This window comes from Eupeodes corollae, chromosome 1 (assembly GCF_945859685.1).
Source record: "Eupeodes corollae chromosome 1, idEupCoro1.1, whole genome shotgun sequence".
Taxonomy (NCBI): Eukaryota; Metazoa; Arthropoda; class Insecta; order Diptera; family Syrphidae; genus Eupeodes; species Eupeodes corollae.
Genome location: NC_079147.1, coordinates 119,818,026 through 119,843,303, shown reverse-complemented (window position 1 = coordinate 119,843,303; position 25,278 = coordinate 119,818,026). Strand labels below are relative to the sequence as shown.

Genomic DNA, 25,278 nt, shown 5'->3' with positions numbered 1-25,278 from the left:
ATAGTTAGTTGCCCTATTAATGTTTGCATGATGTTAAAATCTGTATCATGTCTGTCGGTTACTTGTGTACCCTTATAGTTCTATGGTGATGTATTTTCATCATGCGTTTGGCTCTAGCAATATAGTCTTTGATTTTCGTCAAGTTTGTTATATAAAATAAAGTTGCGTAATCTTTGTATAGTAGCACATTCCCATTTTCTATTACTAGATAGTCTTTTCTTGAGTAATCAATTACTTGTAATGCGTCTACTATTGTAAGCAGTAGCATGGGAATGATTGGAAACATTTTGACATGAAATTTAGGAAACAATTTTTAAGTTTTCCTTGTATATGCTTATGCTACGTCATTTTTTTATTTTTAATTCTGTGTTCTAAATTTTGCGCTACCATAATTTGTTTGAACTTGCGTCTAAGCTTTCCCCATCTATTGTTTGTTGTCTTCTCATAAACTATTTATCACTTTTTTAATTCAATTTTCCTCCTACCTATGTTTTTTCTGAGCAATGTAGTTTTTTTAACCTTACATAAATTTGTTTGGTATGTTTTTGTTTTTTCCTTTCTATTAAAAAGAATGTTTAAGGATTTTGTTCTGTAACTCAATAGTTGCTGCTTTAATAAATTTTTCTTCAGTACCTATCTATTAATTTATATTCATTTTTTAAGCATCTAGGTATTTCTTGTACTGTTGAATGAACACTTTCAACCTGTTCGTTCCATAACAAATGTTTCACTGGTACCAAGTACATTTCAATTTTTTGTCTTTCCTTAAGTTTGTTGAATTGTTGTGAAATAAATGTCGGGTCATTACGTATACTATGCTAAAACAGTTTTGAAAAGTCTGTAAGAGTTCTAACATCTTAATTCCCATTTTTATTTTGTCTTTAATAACTTTACCACTAGATATTTGGAATACTTATCTATGCAAATTACAATGTTTGTGTTTTCCAATATGTCTACTTGTACAACCATTTCGGTTCAATAATAATTTGAGGTAATTTGTTTTATGTTTTTCTTTGGAACGTCTATGTGCTCTTGTTTGTGTTTGTTATATAATAATTAAATGGCCGTCTTTTTTTGAAACGTCAGTATTAAATTGTTTGGATCTTATGAATTTATAAGTAAGAGTCTTAAGTATTTCTTTTATGTCATTATATAACTTAAGCGGTTTTAAATATTCCAAGAGTTACATGTTTCAAATATTCTTTAAATAAAGAGGATAATTTGATTCGTATATTCAAATAAATGTGTTTGTTTGTTGGGTAAAGGGTTCAGAGTCTGGTGTACTAACATTGATGATTTGTTTATTAGAATTTGTTGATTAAATTGACCTAAAATTTTATCAAGTGTTTCGATTAGTTTATTTCGCTGCTTTCGGCATTGTCACTTTGTCAGATAATTCATCCGAAATGTGATTCAAGTTTTGTCTACTCAGGGCATCAGCTACCATATTTGGGCATATTCCTGTATCAACGCAAAATTTGCAAGAGTTATTCTTCATTTCGTTGTTTTAGTTTATAGCGGTGCTTTGGTGACGTTTTTTTTCAAGACGTGTCGATGTTCAATAATCTTTTTTCCATCTTTATCGCTTCCATCGCAATGCTCAAAAACGCTAAACTGATATCACGCTTTGATGTTCCAATTAAATCAATATCATCTGCCAAGTAATTGAATTGACCTTTGGAAAATTGCGCCCCTAGTATTGAGGGTTGAGTTTCCTACAATTCTTTCCAGAACGATATTGAAGAAGTCTCATGACAGTGACATCAAATGCATTTTTGATATCCAGTTTCAAGTCGTGAATTATTTCTAAAGGTAAGCCAGAGAAAATTAAGGGACAAAAAAAAATATCAGAAAACTACTAACTGAAATGTACTTGCTGAAAAAGATCTCTCAACTGAAGGAACACTTATCGGAAGTGTTTAAAACAATTTACTAAAATTAAAAATTTGTGGAAATGCGTCACGTAACATGTCATTGTTTTAATGTTCATGGAGCGCTAAAAATTCAACGTGACGAGAAGACGGAGTTGTATACCGACCCCGTTTACACGATTCCGAATGAACATACTCATTTAAATTATATTGAAACTGGCTTATACGGTAAAATCGACGATACCACAAAACCGCCGATTCGGAATCGTGTGTACGGGCTCTAAGTTAATATCTTAAAGCGGCAAAATCGAATATTCCAGGAAAAATATTTATCAAAGAACAAACTGTTGCTACAAAAGATTCAAAAAATTTTGGAGAGAATTGTGAGAAGAAAAAACAAAAATCTTTGCTTTCCAATTTAAAAGATAAGCTCAAGGGAGGGGTAGAACGTCCTATTTCTATCCCTTGTTTTTTCTTGAAGAAATTAAGTTTAAAAAGTCAATATTTTTACCTAACAGAAAATCTGTCAAACAGCAATCTATTTCTATAAGAGCCATTGTAACTTTTGCGCAACTAAAATGTATACAAAATGCAACCACTTTTCACAAATCACTTTCAATTCAAACTTTAATTATCTTTTTATCTTTGATTAATAAATTGTTTCGTCAATCTATTTCTATTTCTATAAGAGCCATTGTGACTTTTGCGCAACTAAAATTTATACAAAATGCAACCACTTTTCACAAATCACTTTCAATTCGAACTTTAATTAACTTTTTATCTTTGATTAATAATATTTTTCGTCACACTTTTATTTATACACCTTGCACTGCAATCTGCTTGTTAGCTTTTTTTTAAACAAAATCTAATTTCACAAGTTAATTTTGGCTAATTGTGCCACTTTGATGATGATAAGGGTCTTATATAGTAACACTTTGGTTCGTCGAGAGAGGACTTTACCACTCAATTGCTTTCTTAGTCCAAAGAAACAGCGGTTAGCAAAAGTTATTCTGCGTTTGATCTCAGCGCTGGTGTTGTTTTCTGCGTTTACAGCAGAGCCTAGGTAGACGAAGTCCTTGACGTTTTGACCAAGACGTCGGTGTTGTATGTCCTTTCTTGACGACAGCATGTACTTTGTTTTGCCCTCATTAACCGTTAAACCCATTTTTGCCGCCTCTGCCTCAATACTCACAAAAGCCCCATTGACATTACGCTGACTTCTTCCGATTATGTCAATGTCATCAGCATATGCCAGCAATTGAACAGACTTTTAAAAAAAATGCTTCTAGTGATGACGTGTGAGCTCTGCACTATTCTTTCAAGCACGATGTTCTTTTTTGACATCGAAATCGATGAAAAGATGGTGGGTGTCGATTTGGTGTTCTTGGGTTTTTTCCGGCATCTGTCGTGATGTGAACATTTGATCAACTGTGGACTTTCCCGGTCTAAAACCACACTGATAAGGACCTATCAGGTTGTTGACGATGGGCTTTAGACGTTCACATATTACGGCAGAGAAGATTTTATAGGCGATGTTAAGTAGACAGTTTAGAGGGTCTCCTTTTTTCAGGATCGGGCAAACAATACTGGGGTTCCATTCATCGGGCATGCTTTCTTCCGACTATATCTAACAGATAAGTTGGTGCATGCTCCTAACCAACTTATTTCCAGCTGCTTTAAAGAGCTCGGCATTCAAGCTATCTATTCCAGCGGCTTTATTAGACTTCAGCTTAGATATGGCAATCTTTACTTCTTCTAAGTCGGGAGGACGGGGTTGTTAGCTTTCCTCGTCTATGTTGAATGGATCATCCTGCCTGACAGCGGAATTCAGTTCTTCGTCGCCGTTATACAGTCTGCAGAAGTGGTCCTTCCATATCCTCAGCATTGACTGCGGTTGCACTGTGGTGTTTCCACTTTCGTCTACCTGTGAATTTCGTTTTACCTGTTCAAAAACTTTCGAACTTCATTCCTGCTTTTAAACCTCTCAACATCTTCGACCGCACGCTTCTCATGCCCTCTCATTTTCCTTCTGAGAAGTTGGCGTTCCTCTCGCCTCTTCTGCTCATAGAGCTCATGACCAGCTCTCGTCCTTTTATGCAGCGCCGCTTTGCGTGCCTGTTGTTTGGCTGCATTTGCCTGCCGACATTCCTCATCAACCAGGGGTTCTTTGTTGGTTGCTGTTTGAAACCCAGCACATCAGAGGCGGCTTCTATAATTTTTCGATACATTGTGTTGGCGCCACAGAACTGTTCTATTTACGAATGAATTAAGACCATGCTCAGCTGTTAAGGCAAGAAAACAGTCAGATGCAGTTCCTGGATTTATAATGTCGATATTTAAGTTATCCAATATTAGTAAATTACCCGGTTTTTCATTGCTTAAGAATATTGAGAATTCATCCAAAAACACTTGAATATCATCAGCGTGTAGTCTATAAACACACACAAATTTAAAATTTTCATTGCGTATTTTGCAAAACAATTCAATCACATCTGCACTCACGACATTAACACAATTTATTTTATAATCTTCATAATTCAAAGAACCACGAACAAAAACTCCCACTCCACCTGCAGCATATGTTTGAATTGTATTGGCACACAACCAAGAATATAATAATCATCTATTTCACATTCAAAAATTCAAATCTCAGACAAAAATATAAAATCTGGTAATTTAACAAGAGCATCCAGATAACACACCAACAAATCAAAGTTCTGCCTTAAACTACTTATGTTTTGATAGAAACTTTCCACTTATTCAGGAAAATACCATTGGAAATAGATTAATCGAATAGATGTAATAGCGGAACAGAAAGAGAACTTGCACAATGATAATATATCTGCAGTTTGTTTAGGTTTAAGTTTAAACAAAGCATCTTGAATATCACTTAAGTCAAATGATATACTAGAACAATCAAAAATAGATGGCAAGGAATTAATATATTGATAATTTATTGTTGAAGATGTAGATGAGTTATAAATACCTTCAAAAACTGTCCAAAAAAATCTACAATCATTTCCGGATCACTACTTTTATTGTTACCAAAAAACGTAGTTGTTGGAAATCCAGTAGTACTTCTTTTAGTATTCATAAATTTCCAAAAAGATGCTGGAGATTGCTTGAGAGTACTTTCAACAGAATGAATATAATTACAATTAAGCAATTTTGAAAGAAAAACAATCTCTTTTCTGAGACGAAAATACTGCAAAAGAATCATTTTATTATACAAAATAGGATGAGAACTAACTTTTCTACTATACATATGTATGCATTCATTTAAAACATTGTTAAAAAAGAATTTAAAACAGTGGAACTTTTCATGAATATTTTTAACCAGAATTTCATTTGACCAACTAATATTACTAAAACAATTATTCATCAAAAATAAATTATGAAAATTAAATTTCTAGCTAACCCGCCGAACTCCGTTTTGCCACCAGATGGCTTCGTTTTTTGTAACATTTTGCCGCAAATTATATGTTTCATTGAAATGCTCTTTGGTAAACCACATTTGTCGTTTTTTTTTGGTCTGACGTTAACACAAAAAAAGTCGATTTATTCCCAACCCGTGAACGCGCAACGTATAGTTGCCCATGTGAAAAAACAATGATTTTCTAAATTTATCCCGCAAACACTAAGCGATCGACCTTGCGACTTGTTAATTATCATTGCATTTGATAGGCAAACCGGAAATTTCAATCGTTTGAAGTCAAACGGGACATCAGTCGGAATCCTTGGTATTCGAGCAATACATACATTTTCACCTGCATACTTTCCTATAATAATGGTTGCCTCAATTAAATTCGGCATAAGTATTTTTACCGAAAGTCGAGTACCGTTGCCAAGTCGCGGTGGATTTAAATTACGCAATATCATAATGTCTGAACCAACTTTGAGTTGCAAGTTATGTGGTGGAAATGCTGGTAACTCCAGAGTTGAAAAAATCCGTTATATAATTTACTGCATCATCGGGATTTGTTATGGAATCAACAGATGTGAAATTCAGTGCGTGAACATCATTATTCTTTGCGGTTAGAATTGCTCGTTGACTTAACCAAGCATAATTATGATAATTATCACTAATGATTGGGAAAATATTTTCAATAAGAGCAAATTGAGAGTCTACAAATTGAGAAGTCGTTGGTAAGAGGAATAAATCCAGTTGTCGCATCAACTGGCACTTTTCAATTTCCATCAGCTAGCGATTGTTTCTAAAATTGTGCAGCACTTTGATCATTTTGATGTTGAACTCTCATATTAGTGGTTAAAGATAATGTTTCTACATTATTTCATAAAATTGATGGCTGCAGGGAAGTATTCAATTCATCTGCAGGCGATCCACGGGAAATTACTGGCAACCTCTGCCTGAAATCGATTGCCAACAATATCATCAAGCCGCCAAAGATGTTTTTACTTCGTAGAAGATCCTTCAGTGTAAAGTTAATTTCTTATGTGCCATTGTGCATTCATTCCAAACAATGAGCTTGCATTGCACCAACAATTTTCCCATTGTACTGGATCGGGAAATATTGCATGTTGGATTATCAATTGTGTTTCAGTTGAGTGGGAACTTAAGCGCAGAATAACGCCAAAGCTATGGCACATCTTGATCGAACAATGGCCATAAAGAATGAAATGACAAATGTTTTCCCTGTTCCTTCACTTGCTTCCAGGAAGAATAGATCACCAATATTAATGTCCATGGCTTGCATTAATGTTTCGTTTAATCGTTTTTGCTGTTCATTCAGCAACGGCACATTATTTCAAACGAATTAATGCAATGTATTAACATTGTATTGCAGCTCTTAATTTATTTCTTGGTTCAATGCATCGTGCATCGATCGATTTCGCTCAATCATTCCTATTCAATCACCAGCTTGTTTGCAACAGTCAAGCATTGATCCTCAATCAAAATCATTCCTTCACTGAAGATTTCATCGGTTATTTGCATGTCGGGATTATTTGTTTGAATGCGCAAGCGATGTTAGATATCTTCACATATGTCGTCTTTGTTTTTGTTCCATAGCTGAACTGGTAAATATTTAGCTACTTAATTCATTTTGTCCTTAAAAATGTATATTTCCATATTATGATTTGTCTCATTACCAGGAGATGCAAAAAAACTCTCATCTTAAGTCGATGTATTTGTTCTAAATATAACAAATGAATTTAGTATATTGGTATTGCTAAGAATTCGACCATTTATAATTATATATTGGAGTTTCAATGTTCATGGTCTTAAAATTCAAATTGGAACTTTTACGGTTTGAGAACTAGGAGAACGTCAAGTAATGTGTCTTGTGACCTCTGGAGGTTCGTAATTGTAAAATCAAGTATGATGTATGCGCAGAAAAACTCTACCTAAAATAAATTATTACTTGATGCCTTTCAATTTTGTTTAATTATATATCGAAGATAGTCTTAAGACCTAGATATTGCTATATAAATCAGAGAACTTGCATATGTATTAACTTCATATAAAAAAATGTGGGGAACGAATACTTATGCAAGAAGATGAGCATACTCCCCACATTAAAAAAAAGGGCGTCCACCTTTGAAAATTGGCGGATGCAATCAGCTGTTTAGAGGTGTTCAAATAAAATTCAAAATTGTGGATGAACAATTTTTTGGTACTCTCATTGTGTTCGTTTGGGAGTAATATCATTCGAATATGAAATGAAGTTAATTACTCTTGTTAGGTGCCAGAACAATGAGGATTTAGAAGAAATTCTAAACTATGCATTTAAACAAATATTAGTTAGTTATTTGAATCCAGTTTTAATCATTAAGTAAGTAAAATAAATTAGGTGGTGAAACAGTCCAATGAGAATTAGGACCTAGAAACATAAAACTCTGAAAGCACTACAACTATTATTTTTGTATTATTAGCTGCGTTTATGTGTTTAATTTTCACTCAGACCGTTTAACAAATGCAAAAAAAACCCAGATTTGTTTCAATTTTCAGAGTTCGTCGACTTAATTTTGGCTGTGACTTAATTTTGAAAACGATAGTTAAAGAATGTAAACATGGATCATTAAATTAAAACAACGCAGGAACGTTGAAAACATTTTTATGAACTCATCTCTTTTTGCATTCCTATTTTATTTGTGTGTACTAGTTGTTTATTTTCTTTACGTTACCGACATTTCGAAAATGCTGAAAATAAGTGATTTAAGTAGAGACTAAAAAAAAAGACCGTCAACTTGTTACTTCTGTTGCCAATTTTCATCGCATAAGATTTGTGAATAGGTGATAAGCTATTCTTACTGCTTTCCACTAAGCTAGTATGTTGCTAAAGGCTTAACTACATGAGCCGAAAAGTACTTTTGTACAAAAGTAAAAATATTTGTATTCTCGCTAGGTCAGTGGTTTTGTGAAAAGAATATACAAATTGGTTCTTCAACCAAAATTTAAGTCTTATGCATAATTTTTATAAGTTTTCCAGTTCTATTATTTATTTATATCTTATCTTTCAGTTATATAGCGAAAAGGAAAAATCTGTGAGGGAAAGTTCTAACTACAGTTTTTCTGAAAGTGCATTGTGTTTTATTCATAGATGTTTGCTAAACTTTTTAGGCTATTCATAAATAAATGCATATCTAAGTTAAGGGCTAAACCTGAGTAACTATAAACATAGAAAATGCTGTGTTCAAGTAATTATTATCGCAGCCAAACTTCATAATTAATTTTTTTGGCGTATAAAAAACCTGAAAAACTAATTCATGACAGATAAATGTTATGTTAACACTAAGTTCCAGAAAATATCGATTGATACCGCAATTGCAGAAGATATGGATATTTTATATAAATATTCCCGGTAAACTGTAGACGTTTATTATTTCCGCCTGTTATAATTAATTCGATGTAAAATAATTCGATGGAGCAAAATCGCATCGTCACCTCCAAGTGGTGCCCGCTGGATAACCATAAGGTGAACTAACGACGAGCGTTGGATCTATTGAATCCAAGAGCTGAGACACCTGAGCTACCTTCTCAGGAATAAGGAGCAAAAGATAAGATAATCGCTCTGAAGAACCAGTTCTACAAGAAACCTAAATAGAAGAGGTAACTGAGCTATTTATGGGACTAAACAAAAGTTACAAAAACAAAAAAAAATATGGCAATGAGTAAAACAAATAGATATAATACCCCAGGTGGCAATCCAGATAAACTGGTAAATCCACTCTCTTCGGAGATCGGTCCTATGGATTCTGGGGAGGACCAATTATTGCTTCTAGGAAATAGACGGAGTTCAAAAACACTAAGAACTCCACCAAAAATATCACCAAGGGTTACTCCATCGAAACCCCCAACGCAAAAATCAAATGACATAGAAGTCATTTACGAAAAAGGAACCATCCATGAAAAGATCGAAACAAAAGATCAGCAGCGTTTCACAAAAAACAACGAGATCCACCAAGTTGAATCCGAAAATTATTTCGATAAATGGCAAATAGAAATCTTTGCCAGAAAACAACTTGAAGCCCTTGTTGAAAGTCTTCAGCAACAAGTGGAGAGACTCGAAGAAAAAGTCAGCTTGCTCGATAAAAAGTCCGTGAAAGACAACATATCAAGTCAAAAGTCACCAGTAGTGAAAAGCCCACAAAAAACTGCTAATGAGTTTCATACTGATGAGGAAGAGCTCCTCCTTGAAACTGAAGTAAACCGAAATAAACGTAAGTCAAAGAAACGAAAAGCAGAGAGTAGCCCAGAGGCTGTTATAAAATGTCAGCAAACAGGTTCAAAATCAGATACTGCTACAAAAATGAGAGCTTCCAATAAAGAAATAAGAGATTTACCCCAAAATAAGTCTCACGTTAAAGGTACCAGGCAAACTGCCCCACCCCCAATTATGATCTCCGGATTGGCAATGTTTGGCGAGCTAAAGAGCATAGTAGAAAAATGCACGAATAAGGCATGTAAATATACATCATACAATAAAGACAATTGGAAATTCATTGTTGAAGATGCCGATGCGTATAGATCTGTCACTGAAGAATTGAACAAAAAGAAAATTCAGTGGCACTCGTACGAAAATAAAGCTACAAGATCGATAAAAGTAGTAGCAAGAGGCCTTCACTCTTCATGTGTTGCCAAAGAAATTGTCGAAGACCTTATACAAAAAGGCTTTCAAGCTCTCGATGCCAATAATCTTATTAAAAATGAGATAGTAAAAGACTCCACTGGGGTATCAACGACAAAAAAGAGATCTCTACCTTTATTTATGCTCACGTTTGAAAATAAAGAAAGTTTCGATAAGATTTACAGTATTAAATCAATTATGGGCATAGTTGTCAAAATTGAACCACTGCGAAAGTCGAAAAGTGTTCCACAATGTAAGCGCTGTCAAGCCTTTGGGCATACACAAAAATACTGCAATCGCGAGTTCGCTTGTGTTAAATGTGAAGGCAGACATGCAACCAAAAACTGTCCCATGGGCAGAGAACAGAAAGCGAAATGTGTTAATTGTCAAGGCAATCATCCTGCAAGTTACAGAGGATGTCCAGTAGCAAAAAAGTTCCAAGACACAAAAAGAAAAAACAAAAGTGGGAACAAGTTTAGAAACTCAACCAACACAAAACCAGTAGTTGAAAGCAAAAAAGTAACGGTCGATAACATTACTTAAAATCAACCGGGAAAAGCAATTGCACTAAGCAAAAGAGATGAAAATAAATCCTATTCCCAGATTGTAAAAAATGTGCGGAAGAATGAGGAAACTTCTATAAAAGAAATGCTGGAACTCATCCTGAAAAGGATTGACCAACAAGATTTAAACATAAAACAGCTAAGCGAAGAAGTCGCTCTTAAAAAACAATGATGGACAGAACACTCAAAATCGCAACATGGAATGCAAACGGTCTCTTACAGCATGTATCAGAACTAAACATCTTTTTAGACATAGAGCATATAGACATTTGTTTGGTGTCCGAAACCCACCTCGCTATTGAACAAAATCTTGATAATAAATTACCAAACTATACATGTTATCACGCTCCGCACCCAGCTGACAAAGCTAGGGGAGGATCAGCAATACTTATAAAAAAGTGCTTAACACACTTTGAAGAACCAAAGTTTACTAAAGAAAACATGCAAGTAACAACAATTAGTATTGGTATAAAAAAGAAAGAATTCAAAATAGCAGCTATATACTGCCCTCCGAGGCGCTCTCCAACTGAAGAAGACTATGCAGAACTCCTACATTTGTTAGGACATAACTTCCTTGTTGGTGGCGACTTCAATGCTAAACACACCCAATGGGGATCTAGGCTCATAACAACAAAAGGTAAATGGCTATACCAAGCAGGCCGAAAATACAACTGCGAATTTTATTCTTCTGGTTCGCCAACATATTGGCCATCTGATACTAACAAAATACCAGACCTTATTGCCTTTTTCGTAGTTAAAGGTATTAAACGAAATCATATAAGTGTCGAAGGTAATTACGATTTATCATCAGATCATACTCCAGTAATTTTATCACTGAGCGAAACAGAAATAATAGAAAAAAGTAATCCCAAGCTCGTGAATAACAGAACAAACTGGAACGAATTCAAAGACAAACTTGAAAATTTTATAAACCTAAGATCCCCTATGCAAACAATTGAACAAATTGATCATGAACTAGAACAATTTATTGCTGATGTGCAGCAGGCTGCAGAAGAAAGTACTCAAACTATTTCGAATGCGAGAGAAAAAGAAATAAAATATCCTATCGAAATAAAGGAGTTGATATTGGAAAAAAGAAGAGCTAGAAGAAAATGGCAATCCACGAGATTCCCAGATGATAAGGTAGTTTTTAACCGTCTTAACAACGAATTAAAAAAAAGAATCTGTGAGTTTAAAAATGATTCACTAAGTAGATACCTGAAAAGTCTGACGACGGATGCTTCTACAGAATACTCCTTATGGAAAGCAACTAAGCGCCTAAAAAGACCTCAGACACAAAACCCGCCGATAAAATCTCAAGATGGTAAATGGATCGAAAACCCGAAACAAAAGGCTGATCTTTTTGCTGAACATCTCGCGAATGTTTTCAAACCATTCTCAGCAAGCACAGCTACAGATCCCTTACAGTTTGTTGACAGAAACGACGAATGTGAAATACCTTTTGTCACGCTCAAAGAAGTAAGAAGCATGTGTCAACATAAGTTGTCAAACAAAAAATCACCAGGGTACGATCTTATAACTGCTCAGGTTCTGAAAGAAATGCCTCTTATAGCCTTCAAGAAACTCCAATTTATAATAAACGCATGCCTTAAACTAAGATATGTGCCACATCATTGGAAAATTGCGGAAGTCATTGTTATACCTAAACAAGGTAAGCCACCAACAGAAGTTACATCTTACAGACCAATATCGCTTATACCAATCATGGCAAAAGTTTTTGAAAAACTGCTACTTAAAAGGCTAAACAAAATAATTGAAGAAAGAAGACTAATTCCGAGCCATCAGTTTGGATTTAGAAATAAACATTCCACGATAGACCAAGTGCATCGAATTACGGATGTTGTGGAAAAGGTACTTGAAGAAAAACAATTATGCTCGTCTGTATTCTTAGATGTTGCTCAAGCTTTTGACAAGGTTTGGCACTTGGGACTTGAGTACAAACTGCATAGGGACTTCCCCAGGCAGTACTACGAAATACTGAAATCCTACGTTACGAACCGACTCTTTAGAGTACGGTACGACCAAAATTACTCGGAACTTAAGAAAATTGAAGCCGGTGTACCGCAAGGAAGTGTCCTAGGACCAACCCTGTATCTGTTATATACAAGGGATATTCCAGTGGACATCAACGCTATCATGGCCACCTTTGCTGATGATACTGCAATATTGGTGCCAGATAAATCCGTTACGAAGGCTACATAAAAATTGCAAAATGCAGTCGATAAAGTTAGTGATTGGACGCACAAATGGCGTATCAAATTAAACGAAACAAAATCGACGCATATAAACTTTACAAACAAAAACATAAACAATGTTCCAATTTTTATAAACAGTACAGAAGTACCTAACTCCAATACCGCCAAATACCTTGGAATGAATTTGGATGCAAAGCTTAAATGGAAAGAACACATCAAAAAGAAAAGAGAAGAACTAAACTTGAAGTACAGAAAAATGTACTGGTTAATAGGAAAGAACTCTGACCTATCTATCCAGAACAAACTAATGTTATATAAGCAAGTATTGAAACCCGTTTGGACATATGGCATCCAACTATGGGGCTGTACAAAGAAAACAAATGCTGAACCCATCCAAAAATTCCAAAGCCAGGTCCTTCGTGGAATAATAAATGCCCCTTGGTATATAAGAAATAGCGATCTACATCGTGACCTTCAAATTGAAATGGTTACAGAAGTGGTTACGAAACACGCTATATCACACAATCAGCGACTGCAAAGTCATACTAACTCTGAAATGGAGACCGTATTAAATGTACGAGACAGTTATTAGTTAAGATATTACTATTGAAATAAACATAACATACATTTATAAAAAACATGTACTTGTTCATAACAAATAAAGTCTAGTCTAATAAACCTTAACCTTGCTACACTCTTTCTGAACACATCTTTTCTGGTTTTGGTTGTTAATGCCATCTATCTGTAACTCGAAGAAAGAGGAAAAAAAATCCAAATTCACCACGATCTGCCCTAATATATAACGTTTAACGTAATTTATTGACAAATGAAAATTGTTTGCTAAAATTATTTTGTGAAAACCAGAGAGAGAAAGAAATATCAAATGTCCTCTCTGCTCTCCGAGGTGAAAACATATATACACCGATACGAATTCAACACGCTATAAAAAATGAGATTAAGAGGTTTCAAAGGGACGGAGACGAGGAAATTTGGCTCTCTCGATTAGTTTTTTCTCTCTGATATAAATTGAATCTTATAGAAGTCAAAGATGATTGTATTAAAAACATAATTAGAATGGAAGAAGCCGATTGTGACATACAATTTCATTAATAAGAGGAAATAAGTGAAATTACGAAAGGAATAATTGTAACAAGGAACATTAAAAATACATTAATTATTTAAAATTGTAACGATTTAAAAATAAACAATGAAGGAAATAAACTTATTAAAAAAGAAAATTGTAAAATAAATATTAACAATATGTTATTTAAAAACCAAGAAAAAAATATTCATGGCCATATAATCTTTCCTAATTTTCTTACGTAAATCAAAGAAAAGATAACTTTCTTCAATTTGGATCTAGAAAAATTAAATTTGAATAATATTAAAACAGAGATAGAATTGATTTAATGACATATCAAAACCATGCAAAGCATATATTAACATGGGTTACTCAATTTGTAATTTTAATTATATTAACTACTTTACTCTTTGTAATGTACATATAAAAGAAAATGTAAAAATAAATGTAAAAGAAACTTCGTTGGAGCCTCAGACGAACGCAGGGGGAGTTATATTATCAACAACAACCCCTCATAATAATATCATTTAATTCTTTTTTTTTGTTGTTTTTTTCACAAAATATGCATTCAGCATATTTTGTATATCACAATCGCACACGCAAAGTAAATAAGCAATTAGCAATCGATATGAAGTGCAAATTAAACAAAATCTGAGTGCATCATATTTTGTTTATATTGGGGTTCGAAGAACTAATTGATTATGCACTTTGTATACTTCGTGGTGACTTAATAATAAATGATAAAGGAAGTTGAAATTGATTCGTCGGAGGCTTCGGTCGTATAAAGTTTTCGAGTTGATACAAAAATAAAGATACAAAATAAATACATTTGTTTCATTTCTTCTAAACTCGTTTCTGATATCCAATGGAATAAATCAAAAAACAATGCACAGGTGATTTTCTGGTTGATTTGGAAAAGGCCTTTGACACCATATTGTTAGAGTCTCTTTACGTAAAACTAAGAAGGCTTGGCATAAGGAAGCCATTGTTGTATACACTTTATGATACGCTAACGGTAGAAAGTTTGTTGTCAAGAGTGGCAACGTAACTTCTACCACAACATTCCTAATCAAAAATGGTGTTCAACCGGGAGCGGTGAATTTGCCGATTCTCTTCAGCATTTGCACCAGCGCAGCGGTCTGATAGGTAGTCTTACAAAGGCAATTGCGTACGCCGACGAATTAATTGTGTACAGAACGGCCCAAAAGGTTGAAACAAAATGAAATATGAAAAACATTGCTTTGGTTGTTCTAGTTTTAAGTAGTTTATAGGTAGAATAGGTAGTTTAAGTAAGTTTTAAGTTTTATTTAAGGATCTAATTTTAAGTAGTTTTTAATTTAAACTAAAAAAGGATAATGATATTCGTTTTTTTTTTTGAATTTTCTAATAAATCGGAAATAAGTAAAATTCAATTGAAGTAAAATAGATCTTTGGGCAGAAAGCCATTAGTATTAAGTGTTCTAGTTTAACTTACAGTGTCCGTATGTGACCAGTAAGTTAGTTGAAAGTTATGGTTAATTAGGCAAGTCTTATGAATTTTTGTCTAGCCTTAAGATAGGTCTAAGATTGAAGTAATAAAATTGAATTAAAAAAAAATAACAAAAGTGCGTTGGAATGTCATGCGAGAGGTCTTAGGTTCGATCCCTGCCCTATGCCACCTAAAGTTTTTTTTTTCACGGGTACTGCATCTTGTGACGAATTGACAAATCCTCCCAGAGTAATTTTTGTCATGAAAAGTTCTTTCTCAAATAAACCTTTCGGATTCAGCATAAAAACTGTAGGTCCCCTCCATCCTTCTTACTTCTCGCACACAGGAATAGTTGAGAGTTGTTAGTCACTAGGCGCTAGTTCTCAACGAAATATTGCTCCACTAAATTTATTTTATGTGTAACTTTACTTTAACTATTTTTATTTGGATTTTAATTTAAAGTCTATCACTTTCAGAAAAACAAATATTAAAGGTTTAAAATTATAAAAATGGCACGTCGTCAGTAGCTTTATTAAAAACAGAATGAACAAAAGACAAATAATAGTTCAAAAATGGGAAAATCTTTGTGTGACAAAGATGGGAATATAATACTGTGACAGAGATAAAAGAGTATAAACTATCTAACCCGTGTTGCCAATAATCGTTTTATATCTGGTAACAACACCCCCTCTCAACGCGGGTTAATGTTCATCAGGAGGGTTACCATAACCTTTGATGCATATACGATGGCTTGGTAAAAAAAGGCTTTTAGTTAGAACATCGGCAATCATATCGGTCATTGGAACATATTTGACTTCTATCTCACCTCGTTGGAAAACTTCTCTGATGAAATAATGTCGAATGTCTACATGTTTCGTTCTTGAATGGAATGCAGTTTTTTTCATTAGTTTTTGGGCTTCTTTATTGTCACAGTCAACAAAAGTCGGTGTTGCATCATTGTTAAGAAAACCAAATTCCTTTAACAGGTTTCGCAGATAAATGGTTTCCTTAGATTCCTTCCTTTCAATCAGCGCCATATACTCTGCTTCCGTGCTTGATAGTGTGACAGATTTTTGCTTCCTGGATTCATAAGTAACTGCTGCATTGGCCAATTTGAATACATGTGCATTTTTTTCAGTCGCCCACGTTGCCTCCCTAATCTAAATCTACATACGCGATTAATTCCTGCTTATTGGTTTTCTGGTATACAAGGCCAAGATGTTGAGGGCCTTGTAGGTACCTAAGAACCCGTTTTGCAGCCTTTCACTGTTCCTTGCCAGGATGAGCATTGTATTGGCTAAGATCACTTACTGTGTGTGTAATGTCAGGTCACGTCGATACCCCTAGATACATAAATTAACCTATCAATGATGTATATGGTGTATTTAGCCTATCAGACTTTTCTTGTTCAGTTTTCGGTCCTATCTGTTTGCTGAGCTTCACATTTCTATCTAACAAAGTTGCCATTGCAACTTACTAAGGTCTTTTATTTTACCTTCAGTTTTTGATAAGAATTTGAGTTGTTTGTTCCGATTATAAGATCATGAACTAAGATGACGACAAACATGTAAGTTGCTTCAGTTTCCATAAAATACATACATTTTTGGTATTTAATGGTTTCAGTCCATTTCCAAAAGTTCTTGCTCTTATTTGATGAACCCACTTCTTCCAGACTGTTTTAGCCCGTATAGAGCCTTTTATAGTGAACAAATAAAATTCTCTTTACCAGCTTTCATACTTCAGCCTGCTCCATAAATATTTCCCCTATTCCAGGCCTCCATTTATGTACGCCATTTCGACATCTAACTGGAAAAGTTCCAAATGAAATTCTGCTGCTAAAACCATAAGGACTTGAAAGTATTGAACTCTGATTCTATTGCAGCTCTCGACACGTATGCACATGAACTCTCCATTGCTTCTTTCACTGTTGTATTAATTGGACAGTTTACAAAATAATCTTCTTCTGCCAGTTCAGCCTTATTCTTCACATTTTCTTGCATCATGCTGAATAACCTTTTTGGTCTTCCCTTCTGCCAGTTCTTTCAAAAGTTGGTCTTCCAGGCCCCTCTTAAACGGATTTTCAACGCTGTGTGAACTTTTACTATGAGCTTTTTTCTTGTTTTATACTTTTCTTTCATTGCATTTGCTGTCATAATTATTAATTTCATCAAGCTGTGTTTCGTATTTCGTAACTTCGACTTTGCAGTCAACCTGATTTGCTGTGGTTAAATTGAAATCGAAAAACTTTTCGTAAGCATCACCAAATTAAACACAACTCGACTGCTGAATTTGACGTCTCTGATCACAAAATTTTATTTCGAAACTGGATCCCAAAGAGGATAAGCTTTGGAGTATCCTACGAATATGCATTCTGTTAATCTGTACCTGGTTTCTTATTTAGAGCGAATGCTTTACAACCACATATTTTTAATTGTGAAACATTAGGTTTGTATCCGTACTGGACTTCAAAAGGCGTCATATTGTCGAGTTTCTTCGTTGGACATCGGTTTCGTATGTACGCAGCTGTACCAACAACTTCGCCTCACTCCGTTCTGCTGAGGTGTATAGGCAACAGTATGCTCTCTTCTTATGCCAGATTATTCAATGAAATTCGCGAACTCTTTTCCATAATAATCCAGGTCATTGATTGTTCTTAAGGTTTTTATTTTCTTCTCTGTTTGATTTTCTATTAAACTCTTATATTTCAGAAAGGATTCCTTGGCATCACCTTTTGATTTCAGAAAGAAAACTTCAACAAAACGTGATTTACCGTCAATGAATGTTACGAAGGAAACAGCATTACCAATCGTTTTGGTTCTCATTGGCCCACACACATCAGAATGAATCAATTAAATCAACGTTGTTGTTTTTTGTGACTCTTTCGGAAATTATTCAGCGCTCTGCTTGACTAATATGCACACTTCGCACACTGATCACGGTTGCCAGTTTGGTTGTTTACGACCAAATTTGGTCATAAGTTTCTTACTTGGTCGCATAGTCATTTTTTATTCTATTTTGAGCCTTTTTTTAAGAAATTAAAAAAAATGAGTCTATTCTTAAAAATAAAATACAAGCCTAAAGTACGTACTTTTCATTTGTTAACGGTAAATAAATGTATTTAATTGAACGCACCCCATAACAAATGCACGATCATTGAACATTGAATGCACACGTTAAATCATTCATTTCACAATTTATTGACAGATGGATCAACATCTCAAAATTATCACATCTCAAGATCAAGTTACGGATAAAATGTACATGTCAGAATTTTGGAAAAATGTCGGTTATCATTAAACGATTTAATTGAATATTGTTTCCGTAAGGTAAGGTCGTTTATAACTTGATGTTACTCCCTCAAAGCTCAGCTGCTGCAAAGTGGACACTTTTATATTTACTTTGATTAAACCTAAAGGCAGACTAAATTTTGATACCACTAATAATATAATGCTGGCAGCTTTATGGCCAATCCTCTTGCAAAAATTGCATTTGTAAGATTTTTTGTTGTTTACAGTTCCAACATTTTGTATCGAATTGTTTCTTGTCTGTGTTTCATGATGTCCATATGTCTGTTTTTTGGATGTCCATATTCGGCATAAAATGCGTCTCCATCTTGTTGTGTTTGTCTTGACTATGTTTATTTTTCTTTCATAACATTGTATTTTTCGAGTAGTTTTATTTTTCAACGCATCTAGTGCAGGCAAATCGTCTCTCGCCTCAATTGCGCATCGAAAATTTTAGTAGCTGTCTGGAATGCTATGCACTAACAGTATAGTGAGAAGATTTTTCGTAATGCCTATGTCCATCTCAGCTAGCTTTTTAAAGTTGCCGAAGAAATTATTAAGATGCGCCATCATGCTATGTCCCTCTTTCATTTTTGAAAAAAGTAATTGTTTCAGTAATGCTGCTTTTCTTGCAAGACCTTTAGAGTGGTCAATTTTTTCGAGTTTTTTCCAAACATCTCTTGAAGGGGAGCAATGTTTTACATGACACAATTGGGAGGGTGAAATAGACAAAATGATATCTGATCCGGACTTTTGATCTGTTGTTTCCCAACTGCTTATTTCTTATGAATTGCTACATGATTTTGCACTGAAATCGGTTCTGTTTTTTGTGTTGTCAAATTCACATAGTCCAAATGATCATTTTTAACTAATATAGAGCCCATTTATAGTTTCCATATGTCGAAATTGTCTTTTGCTAGTTTTTCTATGTCAACCATGTCACCAGAAATCTTTATTTCTAGAATACGTAATTAATTATGTTTATTATCCTGTTAAGTTAGCGTCTGGCCCATAACCTATTGGATTTTAATATAAAGTCTTGGCAATGGTCGTTTTATATCTGGCACCAATAAAAGGGGTATGCTCATTTTCGTCCCGGAGTGTACACCAATAAATTTGGTATCAAATTAAAGGTTGTTCTAAGCCGGATATATCTGCAAAAATATTTGGGAGATCCGAGATATTTGAGATTGAAGTTCGAAATGTCTAACCATTAAAAATCAGCACTTTTTCGACACAGATGCTAATATCTTTGGATACAGAAAAGTTAGAAAAATCAAAAAGGTAAATTAAATGTAATTAAATTAAATTAAATTAAATTAAATGTAATTCAATTAAATTAAATTAAATTAAATTAAATTAAATTAAATTAAATTAAATTAAATTAAATTAAATTAAATTAAATTAAATTAAATTAAATTAAATTAAATTTAATTAAATTAAATTAAATTAAATTAAATTAAATTAAATTAAATTAAATTAAATTAAATTAAATTAAATTAAATTAAATTAAATTAAATTAAATTAAATTAAATTAAATTAAATTAAATTAAATTAAATTAAATTAAATTAAATTAAATTAAATTAAATTAAATTAAATTAAATTAAAATAAATTAAATTAAATTAAATTAAATTATATTAAATTAAATTAAATTAAATTAAATTAAATTAAATTAAATTAAATTAAATTAAATTAAATTAAATTAAATTAAATTAAATTAAATTAAATTAAATTAAATTAAATTAAATTAAATTAAATTAAATTAAATTAAATTAAATTAAATTAAATTAAATTAAATTAAATTAAATTAAATTAAATTAAATTAAATTAAATTAAATTAAATTAAATTAAATTAAATTAAATTAAATTAAATTAATTTAAATTAAATTAAATTTGAATAAATAAAATAAAATTAATTGAATTGAATTGAACTGAATTGAATTGAATTGAATTGTATTGAATTGAATTGAATTGAATTAAACTGAATTGAATTGAATTGAATTGAATTGAATTGAATTGAATTGAATTGAATTGAATTGAATTGAATTGAATTGAATTGAATTGAATTGAATTGAACTGAACTGAATTGAATTGTATTTCTCATTTTCCAACATATTATACATGTGTATTTTTAAAAAACCGTCATGAAAAAATTAATTACTAATTTTCATTCAATCTTCTAAGTATTGATTTTGAAAAGGGTAAGAACATTTAAGAAATATCTGGATTTGTGTATTTCACTTAATGTTTCGTTGTTTGTTGGTAACATTTTAAAATAAATCCACACACAATTAATTATTGTTAGGTGGTTCTCAACGTGCTATTTTTCATTTTTCTAGGTTCATCTTATTATAAAAAACTCTGAATAATAGATATATGTCAGATTTTAAAATTAAAAGTTCAAGCATTGAATAATTGCAAATAGAAGGGACATCGGGCAGATTTTGCTCTAGATGGCGAAACTTATTGCTCATAAGTCACTGGTATCGCACACCGAGTTATTTAAACATTACATCAATTACAACACACAATATTACAGATTTGGATTGTATTTGAAATTTACTTACAATTTGTTATGGCCGAGGAAGATAACGAAATATTGTTGGTCTTTTTATTTGGAATGAAAAACATCAACAACAAACTGTTTAGGTATGTCTGTGAAGTGTGGCATTCAAGGTCAAATCACGTTCGTTGCAGAAAATGTATTATTTTTAAATTTCATTTTCATTCATAAAATAAAAATGATGTTGGTGCTTGCATGTAATTCGACATGATGATAATTTGTGAGTTTTGTTCTGTTTTTACCCAATTTTGTTATAAGTTTGATATGGGTTGGGATGGATTTTTGAATTTTTTCATAACTTTTGAGCAATAATATGTTATAAATAATTAGCATATACGAAAACCAATATCATGAAAATGATATTCAAGCTACTAATTGTATTCACTGGGTGCTCATTAGACGCTGGTGTCGCTGATGATAATTTGTGAGTTTTGTTGTGTTTTTACGCAATTTTGTTATTAGTTTGATATGGGTTGGGATGGATTTATTTTTGAATTTCTTTTTTTTTCTCAAAACATTATTGGGATAATGGACGAGTTATACTTTACTTCAAAGTATGTACCCACATACATATGTATGTTAGTATAGACAGGTAGGTATATTGTTTTGTTTAAAGTTTGCTAGGTAATTATTAATTACATAGAGGTACCTAGATATTCATATGCACAAATGGAGGTTAGTATGTACATATGTATGTAGGTACATATGTATGTACATAGGTACATATATATATATATATATATATATGTATATCATAAGTTGGAGGCCAACCTATTAGATTTTTCAACTATTTTAGAAGTATTTTTGGCAGATTTGCTTGCTTTTACATAATTTACGAATTCTCTTACGGTCAAGCTCCATTAATATTATTTTTGAATTGACGAAATTTTATTAAATGTTCACTTGTTTCATGGTAATTTTGACACAAGGGCTCTCTAAATATGGGAGTGTCTTTGTTTTCACATTTGTTTTCGTCCATAAACAATTTGCATAAATCAGTAATTTTTCTTAAGCACAGATTTTGCAATATATTCTACAAAATATATTAAGGACATTTCACCGTCATTTGCATTTATTTCATTCCAATTATTTTCAACGTCTTTGGATTGATTTAAGTTAGGCATTGTAAAAATAGTTTATAGAAATATTAAATATACATATTATATGTATTCAATTTTTGTTAAAAAGTTTTAAAACCTTCTAATGCCTTTACGGAAGAAATTATTTTTTGAGTTATCATACAACATGCACTTGGCTATATCGTACTGTCATTCACAAAACTATGTATTCGTAAAATGGTATATCTGCCAGTACCGATAAAAAAAATCATGAAAAAGTACCTAATTGCAATTTTTTCTATTTGGAAGAACAAGCCTCCAAGAAAATATGAAATATGAATAATATCATTTCCAATACCTAATATTTTTAAATGTAGGTATACCTTTTCTTTTTTTTATGGCGACACGAACACACTATCCCATTTAACTTGTAGATATTATTGTCTTCATTCATAAACTATATACAAATAATTCAAAAAGATGCCAAAAGAATTTTTTCATACCTTTTGAGCAATGGGATGTTACATATAATTTGCATATACGAAAACCAATATCATGAAAATGATATTCAAGCTACTAATTGTACTCACTGGGTGCTCATAAGTCGCTGGTATCGTTTGAGCAATGTTCGATGTCTACTTCTATTTGTAATTATTCAATGGTTCAAGGTTCTGTTCTATGAACAACATGATTTAAATTGTGTACAGCACCTAAAGATTCAAAAACATTGTTCTAAAGGATAACAAAAACACATTTCATTTACTTTTTATAGAATGCGCTTTCCGAATATTTGATGAAGCCTGTTGGACTTGTTGCAACGCCTTAAGTCTACTTGCAGGATGCATTGAACCACCTTCAACATACGGCTCCGTAAAAGGTATAAGATTTGGTCTTGGTACATTGTAAGGAATGTCAGGTGACCAGCTGCCTAAGCTTTGGAGTACTCTTACACCACCTTCAAAACCCATACCGACATCGTCGGGAACTGTAAATGTGCTGTCGGCCCCCCCCGAACTTGATGTACTTATTTGAGGTACTTTTATATTGTGTGAGAAATGTTGCTGTTGTTGTTGATGTTGTTGTTGTTGGTGTTGTTGTTGTTGTTGTTGTTGCTGTTGTTGTTGTTGTTGTTGTTGCTGTTGCTGTTGTTGTTGCTGTTGTTGTTGTTGGTGTTGTTGTTGGTGTTGTTGTTGTTGTTGTTGGTGTGGTTGTTGCTGTTGGTGTTGTTGCTGTTGGTGTTGTTGTTGTTGTTGGTGTTGTTCTTGTTGTTGTTGTGGTTGTTGTTGCACAACCTCATTTACATTATTTGGAGAAGAATCTTGACCTTGGTTACTTTGTTGCTGGATATCGCATCGTTGATTATGTTGTTTGAAATGAAAAGCTGCTTGGACCATATGTTGTTGAACTGCCATATGAGCTTCAATGTATGCAGTTTTTTGAGCAACTGTCATTTTATCCATGGTTCTTAGGATGAACTGAAATTAAGAGAAAAAATAACTTAAAGCATAATTTTGAGTTTATTTTAGGTTTTTTGGAGATTTTCGTTTTTCTGCGCCTTTTTGTTCTAAGAGTAAGGTTATGTAATGAATCAGCATTCTTAATTTTGCTTATAAATGTAAAATAATTTTGGTTTCCTGAAGTAAAATGTTTGAATCTTGTGCCCTTAAAAAAATGAAGAGGAAAGAACGAAGCATAATAATATCCTCAACGCTTAAGGCAAAGCGTAAGGCGAGAGCGTTAGACCACGTAGCTCGTCTTGTCAATACATTTTATACCCTGTATTTGACAGTTTCTTGTTACAAGGCAATATACTGAGGTGCGTTTTTTTGGCTAAGAATTAGCCCATTGTGTTAATGGCTAAAATTAGTTTTCAATAACAAAGCTCTCCGAGTTCGAGGGAAATATGAGGTGTTGCCTAATTAAAAGCGTGTTGAAGGGGTCGGCAGCCATTTCTACCATGACTTAGCACATTGAATTAATGTCTTAAGTCTTAACATACTTTTAATGAACATATACGGTTACCATGTTAAAAACGTGTCGAACATCTCATCAACACCACTGCAACTCATTAAAAATTTAAACTATCAAAACTTGTTTTTTTACTCATACGGTAAATTTTGATCTAGTCCATAATCATGTGATACAAACGACAAGTACTTGTTATGATTTGCTTTCGAAAAACCGCCATACATTTCTATTTATCAACTTAGTCCAAATATTATGTTAATATAAACTTAATACATACCTCATTTGAAAAATAGAGTCAAATAAAAATCGAAAACAGCTTTGTTAGACTTTGCTTGTGGATAACGAATCACAAACTCGAATGTGTTAAAACAGCATAAGCAGAAAACATTTTTTCTATCAATTTCTGGCAAGCTGCCAGTATTTTAATCTAAAAATCATACAAAACTGCTACAATCATTTGTCAGTATACCTAATTATTGCCATACTCACTTAACCTTTCCGCATCCCCAACATTATTTTTTAATTCACATCATATTTCGATAGATCACAGTTCGCGGGCCAAAGGAGAAAATAAAAAAAATGTATACAAAAGATTCCAACCAAAAAAAACTCTATATAAAAATATAAATCCTCGATAGACATCTTGGTTTGCCTACAAGCTAAACCGGAAATCAGCCCTTATAAACTTTTTCATAGTGTGCGTGTAATTTCTCCTCTAATTTATTAAATTTCCCCAAAAAAACTCGGTAAGTGTGTCTATGTATGCGTAAAAACACGTCAATTTTTCTCGTTGAATTCGTCTACGTTACAAATACAACTACGTAAACAAATGGGTTTTGAAGGGTAATACGTACGAAGGATTTATATCCTTACTTTCCAAAAGCAATACGTCGTCAGAGAATTGTTTTGTTGTAAACGCCAAAATATACTTTTTTAAAGTGGGTATTTAGTCATACATATGTATGTTTTCGAAGGTCCTTTTTCGATCTCTTCAATCAGAATTAGCCTATGATTTACCGTTGCTGAGATAATTAGCACTGATTTTGTTGATATCCACAAAATACGCATACCCTTAGTTTTGTTTTGTCGTAAGCGCCAGTTTTTGGCAAATACGACA

At 32.9% G+C, this 25,278-nt stretch overlaps 1 protein-coding gene across 2 annotated transcripts in view; it reads right to left on the bottom strand.

The window, feature by feature from the left end:
* LOC129939124 (cAMP-dependent protein kinase catalytic subunit) overlaps positions 1-23,664 on the bottom strand; it is a 60,311-nt gene extending 36,647 nt beyond the window's left edge. For both annotated transcript variants that reach the window (XR_008780511.1, XM_056047001.1), the window contains exon 1: positions 22,957-23,664. Coding sequence is in view for 1 of the 2 variants with exons in the window: in XM_056047001.1 (XP_055902976.1) it covers positions 22,957-23,653 (697 nt within the window). In the remaining variant the exon portion in view is untranslated. The remainder of the gene's footprint in view (positions 1-22,956) is intronic.
* Positions 23,665-25,278: the final 1,614 nt, after the last annotated feature.